Genomic DNA, 16,789 nt, shown 5'->3' on the forward strand with positions numbered 1-16,789 from the left:
TGTAATGTTCAGTTGTATATTAATGGATGTCTACTATAAACTGGGTTCTGTGATATAAATACTTGGGTTTTGTTGGAAAAATACTAGATTAGTGGTTGCACCAAATATTTAAATTCCCATTATGGTTTTTAATAGAACTTTAGTCTTAAGGAAAAAGAGGCATTTGTGAATTTAAGATGTGTTTTTATTTAGAGAATGTATGTGTGCGTTCATATGTCAGTGTGGGAGACTGTAATCTCTTTACATTAGTGAATTTATTGACTGTTGTCCTTTATAAAACATAATATAAGCATTTAATTTTAAAAATCCTTTTGTTCTTTTATAACATTCTTACTTTCTAGTTTTAATATCCACCTAAAATGTGTATTCTGTATCCAATAGTTTATATGTACTTAAATTTGAAAGTACAAAAAAATGAAAAATTACCAAAGTTGTATAGATATTAGCAATTGATTACTTCTTTCCATCCTATTCTAATTTTATATGAACAGTTAACTAATAACACCCTCCAAAATTCCATCTAGATAGCAATGAGAAAGAAGTATAATAGCTAATATTTGGAGAAAATAAGTATTTTTTTTAATTTCCATCCCATTATATAGTCATGAAGTATATTCAAAGATATAAGATGTTAAGAGAATCTGACACTACTAAAGAGAGCTTCTGGCTGTACTTAGCTGATGAACAGATAAAAGAAGCTTTAAGGAGCTAATTTTTCATCTTAAATTTTCAATTTGTATAAAAATTCTAAATTTAGCAATATTTCTTTTAAAAAAGATTCTCTACTCCTCTCTACTACTTTTTCTTTTTTATCCTTTCTTCTCTCTGAAAAGAAAAACTCCACTACTCCACAAATTATTTTCAATAGTTATTGCTTCTATTTTTACATAGAGAAGCTGCATATTTCTACATACCTCTCATGAGCTGCTGTTTGTTATTGAGGCATTCTCGCTCAATATTAGCTAATTCTGCTTTCTGCTGCTGGATGATTTTTTTCAATGATCCATCTAATTCCTGTTGTTGCTTCTGAACAAATTCTTGTTCCTATCAGATACAAAAGTCTATTAACAAGTATTTTGTGAATATAACAGTACATCTGTGTATTTTAATGTTTTAACAAGAGATCCAGATCATTATTATACAAATCCCCCAAAATCATATGCTCAACATTTAAAAATGTGCTTATTATCCAATTTTTGGATAATCAGAAAGAAAAATAAAATGGTAATATAATGCATATAGCATTCTAAACTCAAAACTAAGACCAATGCACACACTAGAAATATACAAACACACCAATAATTACACAGACTGTACTATTACACTAATACCTTGCTTCCAGAAATGAAGCATCCAGAGTATACTATAAAAATTTTTTTAAAAGATGTAATTTAGCCTCTTAGTTAAGTTGTTTTACATATCTAATTTTTTTAAAAGACCTAATTTTCAACTTTTCCCTGAGAAAGCAACAGTTAGCAAGAAAATAATTATGTTAAGAGATGAGTCTTTTATTGATGGAGATGTCATTTAGATATGTGCCAAGGATGATGATTTGAGGCCCACCACATCATTCCTAAAGAATTATGAAGGATTAAGATTAAAGGGTTACTAGCCCTCAACCAACAAAGAAAAGCATTGTAACCATATTACTACAGGCTTTGGCTCTTAGGAGGGCTCTAAATGCCTAGACTTATTCTTAAGCAAGTTGTGCTAAATTACAGTATTATGTAGATTTAGAGATCTGTTAGGCTGACTAACAAATGAAAAATGAAAAGTTGGGATAAATTAAGTCAGCCAATGATCCTTTAACACACACACACACACATACACATACACACACACACACACACACATGTCCACATGAGAACAGATATGAACCACTAAATCTCTGACATGACCTGCAATTAAATTCACTGAATTTCAATCAAAACTATACCAGCCCTGAGGAAAGAAAGTCAAGAGAAAGTTCACTATAGAAATCTGCCTTTCTATGGAGATTATGAGGCAGAAAATTCCCTCTTTTTAACTTAATGAAACTGTTAAGAGGAATTTTTAAAAAATGCCTTAGGACTGATAAAACCACCTTTTAGAGCAATAATTCACTATGCAACAAAAACTGTTAGAAAAACTGTAAAGGAGACTGGCAGAAACTAAGCATGTACCAACATTTTACACTGTATATTAAAATAAACTCAAAATGAGTCCATAATTTAAAAATAAAGGGTAATATCATAAGCAAATTAGTGGAACAGAGGGAAAATTATTTGTCAGATGTATGGACAGAATAAGAATTCCCGAACAAACAAGAGATAAGAGAGATTTACAGGAGGCAAAATGGGTAATTTTGATTCCATAAAATTAAAAAGTATTTGTATAAACACAACCTATACACCTGAAATTAAAAAGAAAAGCAGGAACCAGGAGAAGGGGAGTCTTACAGCAAGTTTTCTGCCAAAGGTCTGATTTCTAAAATACACAGAAAATTGAGTCAATTTTACAAGAATAGAAGTTATTCTCTAATTGATAAATGATCAAAAAAAGATGAATAGGCAGCTTTCAGAGAAAAGTCAGATTTAAAAAATGGTCTAAATCAATAATAGAGAAATGTATATTAAAACAACTCTTAGGAGGCAAGTAGGTAGATCAGTGGATAGAGCACCAGGCTTAGAGACAGGAGGTCCTGCATTCAAATCTGGCTTCAGACACTCCCTAGCTGTGCAACCCTGGGCAAGTCATAACCTCCATTGCCTAGCCCTTACAGCTCTTCTGCTTATAAACAATACACAGTATTGATTTTAAGACAGAAGGTATAAGTTTAAAAAAAACAAACCTCATTAGTTACCACCTCACACACCCATCAGATTGGCTAAGATGACAAAAAAATGACAAATAATTGGGGGGGGGGTTGGAAAAATTGGGACACTAATGCACTCTGCTGGAACTGTGAACTAATCTAACCATGCTGGAAAGAAATTTGGAAGTCTGACCAAAAAAACTATTAAACTGTACATACCTTTTGATCCAATAATACTACTATTAGGTGTATATCCCCAAAGAAATCAAAGAGGAAAAGTACCCATTAGTACAAAAGCACTGATAGCAGCTCTTAATAGGTGCCCATCAACTGGGGAATGGCTGAAGATGTTAAAGTAAATGAAGGACATCAAACAGTATTTTGCAATAAGAAATTAAAAGGATGGTTCAGGTAAATCTGGAGAGATATGAACTGACACAAAGTGAAGTGAGCAGAACTCTGAGAACAATCTACAGTTACAGCAATACTGCAAACTGTGAAAAACTTAACTCTGATCAACACAATGGCCTACCATAATTCCAAAGGACCCATGATAAACATGCTAGCCACCTCCAGACAGAAAATTGACTTAAGAGTGTAAAATGAGGTATATTTCCTTCTTGCCTTTTTTGGGGGGCTGTGGGATGCAGACATGGCTACTGTAGAAATTTGTTTTCTATGACTAAATGTATTTGTAACAAATTTTTGTTTTTTTTGCCTTCTCAATGAAATGAGGAGGAGAGGAAGGAAAGAATTTGGAGCTGAAAAAAAAAGAATAAAAAAGTCTGTGTTTTAAAATAAATAATTTTTAAATATTTAACTTTTTTTAAATGACTTAAGATTACATATAATTTTTTAAAAAGCTAAAGTAGCAGGAAATGGGGACAGCTAGGTGGCGTGGTAGTTAGAGAGCCATGGCTGGTGATGGGAGATCCTGGGTTCAAATTTGACCTGATACTTCTTAGATGTGTTACACTGGGCAAGTCACTTAATCCCAATTGGAAGCAATACTTAATATTCATTCTAAGACAGAAGGTAAGGATTTTTTAAAAGGAGGGGAGCAGAAAAGTTATTTTTGCTCTTACCTCAACTGTATAATTGGCATTAACATAAAATACATTTACAATCATATCAGTAAAAAGTAAAAGCTTGTAAATCAACTCAATTTTTCTCATATGATTAATGTCACAGTCTTGTATTAGGCAGAAAACAGAATCTGTCTAATTTTCAAATTACCTAGAATAATTCTTCAAGATCCCATCAGCCTTTGTATACTTAATCTCATCACCATCTTCTACCTCTCTAACTGGAGACTAACTAGGGCCATGAACTCTAAAACCTCCATTTAAGGAAAGAAACTCAGCTCCAATATCTCCTTATTACTTACTTGGCTGCACTACTTTGGGAATTCTCTGACTTCCCCCTGCCCCTGATTTAGGTATCTTCTCTACTATTTACTCCCACTTTTCAGCTTCTTTTGGAGGGGTTTCCTCCCCTTTTACATTGCAAGCTCATTGAAGGTAGGGCCTGTTTTCTTTTTTTCATGTTTGTGTCCTCGGTGCTTAGCAGAGTGCCTGGCACATAGATGTTTACTAACTGAAATAAACCCTTTTAGCTTTTTAAATTATGGAAAAACTCATATGATCAACTACTTACAGACAAGAAAGTAAGTTGTCCCTCTGCTTTATCTGTTTGTATTTAGGTCTCCATGTAGACATGCTTATTAACAGAATTACTGTCAACATGGAGGGATTCTCTATGGGCAGGCCAATGGCCACTTTTTGGCCTTCTGTTGAACATTTTCATCAATGTTTTGGACAGACAGAAGGCAAACCTATCAAAATTACCAACAACATAAAACTAGGCAAAGGTGTTGGGTAGTATAATGAATGGCACAATACACTAGAATACATAGTGCATCATAGCTACTTAAAAAATTTTTTTTAATGAATTCTAGCTTAAGCTTCACAAACATGTCTAAATCAAAGGAAATTATTGTTGTTGTTTAACTATTTTAGTCATGTCTATCTCTTTGTGTCCCTATTTGGGGTTTTCTTTGCAAATATAATGGAGTGGTTTGCCATTTCCTTTTCCAGGTTATTTTCCAGGTGAGGAAATTGAAGTAATCAGGTTTAGTGACTTGCTCAGGGTCATACAGCTAGTGTCTGAGGCTAGACTTGATCTCAGAGAGTCTTCCTGACTCCAGGCCCAGCAACCTATCCCCTGCTCTACATAGCAGCCCAAAGGAGATGATAGTTCCTCTTTATTCAGTGTTAAACTATAGTTATTATATTCAGTTCTAAGTACCATATTTTAGAAGGGAAATTTAAAAACTACAGTGTCTAGGGAAAGGCAATCAACATGCTAAAGGATATAGGGATGATGCCCCATGGAGAAAAATTGAGGAAATAAAGATTTTAGACCAAAGAAATGAAATAATATAACTTTAATAAAAGAAAGGGTTTTCTGATTAAGAGATTCCCAATAATATAACACTCTGCCTTCCAAAGTGGACTTCTAACAATTGAAGTGTCTAAAGAGAAGATAAGTTACAAAAAATATTATTGCACTAAGAGACATGATGATTAACATTCATCCTACCCATAGGAGAAACTAAAATTTTACTTTGGTTAGGAAATTCTTTGAAAAAATTAATTTATAAAGTCAATTACTAATAATAAGAGTATGGTAAATAACAATGCAGTTTTTCTCTCTTTGTAATAAAATAAGAATGTAAAATAAAATATTTTACACATGTAATTCTTAACAAAAATAATTTCAAACTTTACCATAAGTAAGGAATCATGAGTCATATTCTCCACTGTGGGGACTCACTGAATTATCCACAATAGCTCACCTGACTTATCTGTTATTCAAGTTTTATCAGTAAAAATGGGGATTTAGTCCCTTACCAATAAATTTCTCAGAAATAAATTAATATTTATAATGTACATTTGGATCCTTGGATTAGGAATGCAAGTTAATTATTAAGCATGTAACTATTCAATAAAATGCAAAACAGCAGTTTTTATCTATTTACAAACTTATTTATCTAGATTAAAACCCTGAGGGATAATTCATCCAACTCTGAAAGGTTCTTCTGGGAATCAAGAAAGATAAAAATATAGTATTATAGAGGAATTAGTTTAATGAAGTACCCCAAGTTGGTTCTCAAATGTAAAGACAACTTTGAAAACAAAGAAGATAGAAAGGAAGAAGGAATCAATGTAATTTTAAACAGAATATATAATTTAACCACTACTCTTAATAATAACTGAAAGAGAACTGTTTCTTATATAACAAAGAAACAATCTCTACAGAGTCTAAGCATAGGTTAATTTTTGAAGGCAGATGGATTTTATTAAGAATAGGGAATCACAAGAAAGACGGCAACTAAAGAATCTAAGTTAAGTGACTTACATATAATACCAATGAAGAAAAGAGAAGTATTGATACACTAAAACTGAAAAATAAATTTGTTTAAAAATAATCTTGTACAAAAAATTGGGGCTGCCCTTAATAATATTATTTTTCCTTACATTGAAAAAGGCTAAGAAATTAAAAAATACAAGATACTCATATATTGACAAAAAGGGAAATTTTAACAAATTTTTCCAAGCATTTTGTACTGAAGCACAAGAATAAAATATATGGTTATGATCAGAAAAGTAATAGAGATTCACAATTTTCCCTCTCTTTTTTTTTTAAACCCTTACCTTCCATCTTAGAATCAATACTGTGTATTGGTTCTAAGGCAGAAGAGTAGTAAGGGCTAGGCAATGGGGGTCAAGTGACTTGCCCAGAGTCACACAGCTAGAAAGTGTCTGAGGTCATATTTGAACCTGGGCCTGGCTCTCAATCCACTGAGCCACCCAGCTGCCCCCTTCCTCTCTCTTAAAAGCATCCATACTTTACTTATTCTGTTGAAGAATTCTAAATAGGAGCCCTAAAACTGAAAACTAAAAGATCAACTTTGGTTTCTGAAAAATTAAATTTCATTCTTTCCCCTTTTATTACAAAAATCAAACATTAAAAAAAATACAGTAGGGCCAAATTAATTGATAAGTTTTCTCTGGAGGCTGTGAGAAAAAATAGATGTTATTGCACAGCTAATTTGCATTTGTCATATGGATAAGTTATAATCTGGACTACTGTATGATTAAACAAATAGGAAGTAGAAATAAATGGATTAAATTTGCCATTTTTCACTGGCTTTTCTGACCACACTCATATTTTTAAAATATAGAACACAAAATGTCACTTCACACAAAGAAAAAATAGCCACAGCACCCAACTGCTCACATGTGCATAATTCATATCTTTAACATGTACATAGTTTTCTTTTTTTTTTACAGACAAATCATTAATAAGCAGATAAACCTGAGGCAGAATGGAATAGTGTCAAGCACAAGGAAGTAGGAATCAGGGGGACTATTTTCAAGTCTCAGGCTCAGGGACTTATTTTTTACATGATTTTAAGGGTTTTTGTATCTAGCATTGAGAACAGTGCCTGACACAGAGTGGGCAATTAATGTTTATTGACTGACTATGCCTCAGTTTGTTCAACTTTAAAATAGGAATAATGAACACTTCCCTGATATAAGGTTATTATAAAGCTCAAATGTTATCAAAGCATTCTAAAAAACCAATTACTAATATAAATATTATTGAATATAATTCTTCTTGATTTTCACTATGGAAACCAACAGTGAAATCAGTTGAAAGCACATGTGAGTCAAAGAAAAAGGGGTAAAAAAATTAAGGTGAAGTCACCCTGCTGGTTTTTGGGACTTACATCTTGCATTTGGGCGTTGAAGAGTGTACAAGATGACAACTGAAAAGACTGAATCATAACCTGAGCAACACCCTGTGAATCAGAATACAATGCAACTCCTATGTGAGAATATTAAAGAAGACAATCTCCTGAAAATGTATCAGCAATACAAATGAAGGATTTCATGTGGCCTTGGGAAAATTATTTAAACTTCACTATATCTCAGTTCCCTCATCAGTAAAAATGAGGGAGTTCAACATCTTGATCCTTCAAATCCTTTCCACTCTATGATTTTTATACTTCTGTGACTACTAACTATTGCTGGGCAAAGGAAGAAATGTTTGCTTATGATTGTATGACTCAGATCAGATTCCAAAGACACATTTAAATGATTATTAAATTATATACCTCTTCTTTCTTTGAATATCTCTGAAAACTGAAAAATGACTATTCTCAATCTTGGGAATTTATCTATTAGGCAAACGATGGCCAATAAGGCCCTTCCAACTCTAGGAGTCTATGACTCTAGGACTAATTTCTCTACCATTACGTCTAAACAGAAGGCAGGCATAATTAAAGAAATGACCTATCTAAATCAGCCCAGTCTTATCACTAGGTAAAACCTAGAGGAAGAGGTCTTAATTTCTTCACTTTTTGCAGAGAAAGCAGTGTTTCTCTTCTTGACTACAAGATTACTTACACTTTATATTCGGCATAACAGAGGAACAGCATATTGAGATTTAGTCTAAGCTTAAGAACTGCTTGCTTGGTCAAGCTGAAAACAGAAACTTGATACACTTTCTAATATTGCTTGGATTTTGAGAAAACTGTAGAGAAACAAAGACATTTTTATAGATATAATTTCAAAGATTCAAGCTTCATACATATTTTCTATTGTATAACCATAAGTATTCTTTGAAAGAATTACTGACTGAATATTAAGTTTCTGGGATATTTAATATGCAGATCACATATGTGTAATTATTTGGCAGCTTGCAAATTTCTAAAAATTGTCTTTTCTTAGTGATATTCCAACTATTAAATCATAATTTCACATTATCAACTTAAATCTAAATATCAGCATCAACTTTTGCATAATAAAATATCCTGGGGACAAATCAATATAAAATATTAGTGGCAGTTAAAATGTATCCCTTCACAAACAATTTCATTAGGCTGTGAGAATAACACTGCTTTCTGTTTTTAGTAGCATTAAGCTGCTGCTGTTACCTGAGCATGCTGGGTTTGTGCAAGCTCCTCTTTCCTGCGTTTCATGAGCTCTTTTCTCAGCTCTTTGGGTGCTTTCTCCACTTCATTTATAACCTACAGTGTATAAGCATGCAGGAGGTGGGGAAATAATACTTTCTCCACAGCAAGCAGTTATGTGAGCATATAAGCTAAAAGTCAATTATCAAAGTAGTTACACAAAGTTCCCTTTCGGCATGCATTAGCAAAGAGGTTAGTTTGGCGGGAAAAAAAAAGGAAAGGATAGAGAGCATGCTTCACCTGAATGCAAAGAGGAACTTTATACCAAATAAAAGTTAACTAAGTGCTCAGCCATTCCTATATACCATTTTCTTTCTTGATTATGTTTCAAAGACAATCAGTTGATAAAATTATCAACTTCAGCATTGAAGCTACACTGAAAGTGTTAATTTCAACTGATTCTCTTGAAATAGTCAGAAAATATGAAGTATGTTTCTTACCACAATTTGGAAAATTAAAAGAAAGATATGTTGCTATTTATAAAAATATTAAATGTCATGTCTGGCTTGAGAATTACAAAGGAATAATTTCTAACACACTCATTTAGCAAATCCAAAAGATATCAAAATCTTAAGAGTGATGTATTTCATTTTTATAACAAGTGCTTTACAAATCAGCACAGCAGATGATTTTTGTGCAAATACCAATATTCTATCATTTAAAATAATTTTGATGCTATACACTCAAGCCAAACATAACAAAATGGGCAAATGAAAAACTACTAAATATTAGCACCATTTAAGAAATTGACAAGATTGTTAAGACATGTGATTCAGTATACCAGTAGGTTAATAATTATTAATTGATTCTGTATATTTTTAGCCCCTTCATGTAATCATTTCAGAGTCCGAGATGTGTACGCCTTCTGACCATAAATCTGCTATATCACTTTGAAAACTAAATGATCATATATAAAAGCACCCACAGAAAACAGACTCTAAATCACCACATGCTACTGATTTAACAAAGGCATATTTTAAATTTCCAAACATTTTTCCCTAAGACCCAATCACCAACAAAAGGAAGAAACTCCCCAAATGCAAGAAGTTTAGCAACAAGAAAAAGGAAAAATACATATAACAAAATTGTTAAAAAATGAATACAATGTTGAACCAAATATTTTCAATAGCTCATAAACCCCACAGTAATACATTGATTTTTATAAACAGGCTTAAGTAAAATAAGCAAGCATCAATGTAGAAATAATATTTTAGATTTTAAAAGTCTCAATTAAAATAACTTAAAATACATGAATTTTGTAAGAAGATATTATGTACCCAAAAATGTACATATACATCACTCAGTATATAACAATTTCTTTGATACACAATAATATAAGCTAATGTTTTGAACACAAAATTGACAAAATTTTATCCAAGCTATCTGGCTTTGTTCAGTTTAAAATCAAGTCTTTAATATTCAGCAATATGAAAATTTTCTTCATCATTTTATCAAAAAGAAAAAGTAGATCAACTAGGTACTTTAGCAAAAATATTTAACTTAAGTCAATTAAAATTTTTTTCATTCAAATCTGCAGAACTATTGCCATAAAGGTGAAATCTTCTGGCATGAAATTACATAATGAACACCTCAATGAAAAATAAAAGCATCTGAGAGTATCTAGGAATATTAGCATCTATAGATTTCCTTTCAAGAAAGAAAAGGAATCAAATTAATCAAGAGAAAAAAAAAAACAAGACAGAATATTCATAGCCATTACACCAAACCTATGAAGACTGTCATCGTAGTCAAATACTTTAATTTTAAAAATTAATTTCTTCAAAAGTTTCCAAATATGGTTCAAATTCTATGCATGACTCTATTATGTGAAGAGTTTCCAAATAATTGCATTAGCAAATCAAAACACTTGAATTGTTACCTCTTTCTTTCGGTTTTTCAACATGTTCTGAAATTTGGACAGTTCCTTCTCTTGTTCTCCTTTAATACGTTTGGCTTCATCACGCAAGCGATTTGTATGTTCTTGTTCTAGGCGTTCTATTGTCTGCTTCTGTTGTTTTTCTAGATTTTCAATCTCTTGATCATATTGTCGCTTCTTACTCTACAAAATATTGAATCCCGTGGATAATTATAACACTTTTAAATAACTTCTTTTTTTTTAATTATATCTTTGCTGTTTTGAACATTTCACCAAGAATACATGGCAATCAGGCAAAGGCCTAAGCAGTAACCCTGGCTACTGCTTTATGAAATTAAACAGTTCAGTTGTCCAGAACCAGGTCCTTAACTTTGCAATTTATTATGAAACTTTTTTATAAGATGTACAAATTTGATGTAAACAAATAGCTAAAATAGCAATGTACTAAAACAAAAAAAAAAGCCAATGATAAGTATTAAAGGAAAGTTGGAAATGTAAATTATTAGTCAATAAAATTTTTAAGACAGAATTCACCTAGACACAGTCTATTTTTTTTTTTTAAAACCCTTACCTTCCGTCTTGGAGTCAATACTGTGTATTGGCTCCAAGGCAGAAGAGTGGTAAAGGCTAGGCAATAGGGGTCAGGTGACTTGCCCAGGGTCACACAGCTGGGAAGTGTCTGAGGCCAGAGCTGAACCTAAGACTTCCCATCTCTAGGACTGGCTCTCAACCACTGAGCTACCTAGCTGCCCCTAGACAGTCTATTTTAAAATAATACAATAATTATAACTTTTCTATTTACTTCTAAAGTGACTAAATGCTCAAACATAGGCCCAAGTTCTCTGAAATATCTTGTAGTTTACTCTTTGAATTAAAGATGATAAAGTTACAACTCTTAAGAAAATATGACTGCAAATTAAACAAGTAATTATGGAATTAGGCATAAAAGTAATTGGAAAAAGCATTATGATAAAATTTCTTCTCAAAGAAATAGAGATTAGAAAAGAACACATTTAGAAAAAAGGAAAATTGCACATTTGTCAAATTATGAAAATAAGATACTAAGTGAAATAAGTCATATATTAACAGTGGTAATTTGTGTCATAAATTTTCATATAAAAAACTCTAGGAAATTAAATTATGCTTAACACCAAAAAATGCCTGGTGACTTCATAAATGTAAATTTTGATGCTTACTTAACCCCCTCAAAACCCTCAGCATATTTCTAGAAGGTTACAAATATTAAGTGAAAGAGCAGTAAGAAAATATTTTAACTTTACTCTGATATTACAACCAAAACAAAGCAAATTTCTACATGGATTTGAATCCTTATCTAAAGAAAAGAATGACTAGAAAACATAGGACTTTATCTCATAGTTCCAGCAAAAGGATTAGATCTTAAAAACCACAATTAGAGAATATTTTTAAAGAGATATAACACCCCAAATAAAAATGTTTCTAACTCCAAACGAATACATTCAATACTAGAAAACTGAATTTTATCATACATTAATAATTTTGCAATTTTAGAGAAAACACAAAAATTAATTAAACATAATGGAAATCAATGTATTTCTCAGTGTTTTTTCTCTAGATTAACAGCAAAAATCTTATTTTAGAACAATGAACTCTAGCATTGTAACAGTGAAAACTTCTTTAGAGACATTGGCTTCAATATTATAAAGCACAAGTGTGACTTAATTACATGCAAAGCAACTCTGAGCAGAAGTCAAAATCAAAATGCCAAAGACAAAACAAGAGGTAAAGTTCAGAATCCTCATAATGATGGGGGGGGTGGGAATGATGGAAGAATATGCTAGAAATTGTAGTGAAAATTTCACCTTTGAAGGTTGTTATAATATTAAAACTATGGCCCCAAGGAATTTACTTATGAAATTCCTAAAATGAAACACTCAAGTCAGAATGGAAATTATGGTGGTTTAATCACAATGGGAGTAAGAAAAGGGAGAGGGAGAGAAGGAGAGAGGAGAAAAGGAAAAAGGGGTTATTCAACCTCTGGCAGGGAGCCGGAGGGAGTTAGGCCCAAAAGGCCAAGATAGAGAAGGAATCAGTCCTTGACTCACGCGACCAATCTGAAGGGAAGCTGTCTGCGGGCCTCCACCTTGCTCAAACTTCTAGCACGAACTCCCCTCTAGCCCTGTCCACAGGAAGTGAGTGAATCCCTGAGGCTGCTTTCTCCATCACTTCCTGTGCCTCACAAGTGCCAATGGTGGCTCAAGCTTGGCTTAGGACGGCCCAGGTGGGCAGTTAGTTATTTCTGATTTGTCATTGACTAGCACAAGCTCATGTAGTGTGGGTGTGCACAATTTTGGGTGGTAGACCAAGCAAGATGGAGATTTTAAAAGTCACAATCCCCCCTGATGACGATTGGGGAACTAGTCTCCCCAACTGATTACTAACATAAGCATACTGCACCCTGAAAAATTCTAACTGTAAGTGTATACAAAATTTTGCCCTCTAAGAGGAAAACTATAATAGTCGTAGATATGGGGAAATAGAGGGGAAAGAAAGACAGTAAACCAATGTTTTGCTGGGCGCATTGACAAAAGCCAATTAGGGGACAGTCCCCTTTGGCATAAGAGTGTACATTAAAAAAAAATGTTCAATCAACCGCACACCAAGGCTCATTCTGGATCTTCCTGTAGTGAAAAGGTTTAGATATCTTTCTGCAACAGTTCATTCTCTGGACTTAGGAGATAGCAAGCTTCTTCTCTGAAGATCTATCTTGAACAAAATTTAAATCTTGGATTTTATGAAATATAATCCCCCCTGAAGAAAGTGTTGAAAAAACACTGAGTCCAGCTGAGGATGCAAGGTTTAGTTGTGGGGGGGTATGAGTTAATTCAAAAGCAAAACAAAAACAAAATGAAAACAAAATAAAAAACCAACCCCAAAGAACTTTGAAGAGACTAAAGGCTATATTTTGAGGTATTTCAGACTCCAATGGTTTATAGAAATCTCTGTATTCTATTGCATTTTCCCTGATTGTTTTGTTTAAGGTTTAACTTTGTGATTTTAAGTTCATATATTACTGGATTCAATATTATTCTGTTATACTGTTCATTTAATGTACTAAGTTAACTACTGTTAAATTCTGTTTCTTTTCCCCTATAACCATATTAAAAAAATTCATAGGTTAATTAAGCCCATATATGAAAAAACTTTTTCTATTTTTGCCTTTGTAAATTGTCACATAGAGGATAGATGGACTTCAGAACTGGTTACAATTGTATAACAACCTTTGGAAAATTTAATGTGCTAAATATCTCAACTGATTTTAAGGGTTATTTAAATATGATTTTTGGAACTTTTCCTAACAATCTCTGGTTATTTTTGCCTGCCCCTACCACAAGGTAAGGCCCATACCTGAAGTGAAATACAATTATAAACCCCAACCTTCCCACATGTGAATGGAAGTTGGGACGTTAATCTCAGGGCATATATCCCTAAAAAGCCTCCAAAAAAGGAGCACCCCTTTATTTATACTCCTCAGCTCACTATTTTACTTCCACCAGAATGATATATAGATTTCTTGATTATGTTCTAAACCCAAAATTATTTACTTTGTTTAAAAATATGTTTAAATACCAAGGTTGAAAGATTTGCTATGATTGTAAAAAATTGTGACAAATATCCATCAATTCATAGGTTTGAAAAATACCATACAGCAACTTATGTGAAATATGATAGTGTGTTTGTTTGCTATTGTAATTAATTGAGCTATTGAGAATTTTGGAGATATTGATATCTACATATTTGTACTACTGTATTTTTAAAAAATGAAAAAATTGTTACCTTGCTCAATTCATTTGCCTTCACTCACAATGATCATGGCCAGATATTAAGAGGAAATGGATCTCATTTTTGGTGAGAAAGCCTTGCATTTTATATTTTCTTAGCTGACACAGTGTCAATGATTATAAGTTACATTTTTGAATTTTTTAAAAGCTCTTTTATTATATTTTTCTTGCATGTGCAATATACTTTTTCATTTTTTTCATTTTTTTCTTTTTTATATTTGAAGCACATTTTCTTTAACTTTTTGATTTTCCAGTACTACAAGTTTAAGATACATTTGCTAATGCATGCCCTAAAAAGCTTGTGACTATAAAAATGATGCCACTAATTATTAAAATAAATTATGGGACTTTGCTTAATGATTCTGTCTGATTTCAGGACAAGATATACACAAAGAGCCATTGCACAGGCCCAAAGAAAACCCAATCCAGGATGGATTGATGCACTTCTAGGCCAATACAAAGATCTTGAACCTAGTGTGAAGACTCGAGGTTACTGTGTTTGACATGTTGTTACGACATAGGCTTTCCTTGTGTCCACACTCACTATGAAAATACTCACAGACGAGTATCCCCAAAACCTTGGCTCATATAATCTGGTACCCTTTTCTGTCTTTCATAGTCTGGTACCTTTCTGTAGTCCTGGCTATTGACTGGGTAAATGCATCATTGCTTAGATCATTTTGATTGGGCCCTGATTGAAGGACCTGTTATAGATTTATTTTTCTTTTACTTGGAATTTTTACCCATAAGACTTTGATAGTCTATATTTTCATCCAGAAATCTTGCCAATTGATTCATATACCTCATACCTCAGCCACGCATCCCTAAGTGATCCTGTATTTTTCAATCACCCACAACACAGGGAAATGTAAAAAAATTATTATTTTAAATTGTAAAATTTAAATTCCTTTTGAGAAGAATTTTAGGTAAAGAAGATGCTACTTCTCTGAATCCAGAAACTGAACTGTTGGAGAAGCCACCATGAAGAAGCCACCATGAAGAAGCCTCCAGACCAGACCATAAGCTGCACAAAAATGAACTTTGGGTGTGGCTAATTGAACATTTTTTGTATGTATACTTTCATGCCAAAGGGGACTGCCCCCTAACTGGCTTTCTGTCAATGCGTTCAGCAATTATTGGTTTTATTCTTTTTTTGTTTTTTTTCTCTCATCCTCACATTATTGTAATCTTTTAAGTTGATTATGTTTTTATGATCCTTTTGGGGAAAAAAAATTAATTTTTCCAAAAATGATCACACGGGGAAATGTAAAAAAAATGGACTTGAACTCTAGACTTCAATCTCCACAAGCCCTTGCTCCACTTCCCCAAAATGCTTTGTAATCTCACTGAATTCTCAGGTGGGCCGAGATCAAGAAGGGATTTAACCTGATTGCAAAGGCTTTTGTCTCTGTTTTGGAGCAGATGTGGCTCTTTCCATAATGTAGGTGAGGTCTTGTCTAGGCCTCTCTGGCCTAGGCATGTTTTTCTTATCCTGTATTTTCTTTAATCCTTAACTTTTAATAAACCTCTAAAAAATATAATACTCCTTGCAGAGAGAAACTAATTTCTACCTGCCTCAGTCTCCCCTAAATTTTAATCTTTACAAAATGTAGTAAAAGTTATAATATGTAATCACAGAAACTGGCAGAATCCTAAATCTCTTCTACCAAAAGGGTATTTTTTAGAATCTTTTTAAAAATTGTTACAAAATTCAAAGGCTCACCATCATTTCTTGTTCAAATCGCCTGAAAATTTGTTCCCGTTGTTGCTGTAATTTGTTGTTGAGTTGCTGTTGAGCTCTTTGTTCCTCTTTCTGGAGAAATCTTAATTCTCGAAGCTCCTGACGTCTGATCAAAACATAATAATGATTGAAAGAATAGTAAAAACATAATAAAATAAAGGGTAAAACCAATTTTATATAAGATAATGGCAAGAATTTAATAAATTAAACTTAACAGCTTTTCCAAACAGAAAAAGTAAGATTGACTTCCTTGTATCACTATTCAAAATCTGTTGTAATTGAAATTTTTTGAAATTCATAAAGAATACAAAAAAAAACATTTTCTACTCACCGAAGGAACCTCAATTCTTCAGTTTTTGAATCACTATCTGTAACTATTTTTGAAGTTGTCACACTCACTTCTACACCATCAACAACAAATTTTCTTGTTTTCTTCAATGTTTTCTTATGTCTTCTTGTTTCCTGAATAACAGATTTCATTATTGTTTAAAAAGTACTGAATAGTACATATATGGTG

At 32.6% G+C, this 16,789-nt stretch overlaps 1 protein-coding gene across 2 annotated transcripts in view; it reads right to left on the reverse strand.

Annotated features, from left to right (window-relative positions):
- SLK (STE20 like kinase) overlaps nucleotides 1-16,789 on the reverse strand; it is a 71,938-nt gene that overhangs the window by 13,062 nt on the left and 42,087 nt on the right. Inside the window, exons 10-14 of one of the 2 annotated variants that reach the window (XM_056804423.1) lie at nucleotides 16,604-16,734; nucleotides 16,255-16,378; nucleotides 10,714-10,893; nucleotides 8,799-8,891; nucleotides 915-1,044 (exon numbers count right to left, since the gene is read on the reverse strand). In XM_056804423.1, the coding sequence (XP_056660401.1) occupies nucleotides 915-1,044; nucleotides 8,799-8,891; nucleotides 10,714-10,893; nucleotides 16,255-16,378; nucleotides 16,604-16,734 (658 nt within the window). The remainder of the gene's footprint in view (nucleotides 1-914; nucleotides 1,045-8,798; nucleotides 8,892-10,713; nucleotides 10,894-16,254; nucleotides 16,379-16,603; nucleotides 16,735-16,789) is intronic. The other variant, XM_007479076.3, reaches the window with a different exon arrangement.

Source organism: Monodelphis domestica, chromosome 1 (assembly GCF_027887165.1).
Source record: "Monodelphis domestica isolate mMonDom1 chromosome 1, mMonDom1.pri, whole genome shotgun sequence".
Taxonomy (NCBI): Eukaryota; Metazoa; Chordata; class Mammalia; order Didelphimorphia; family Didelphidae; genus Monodelphis; species Monodelphis domestica.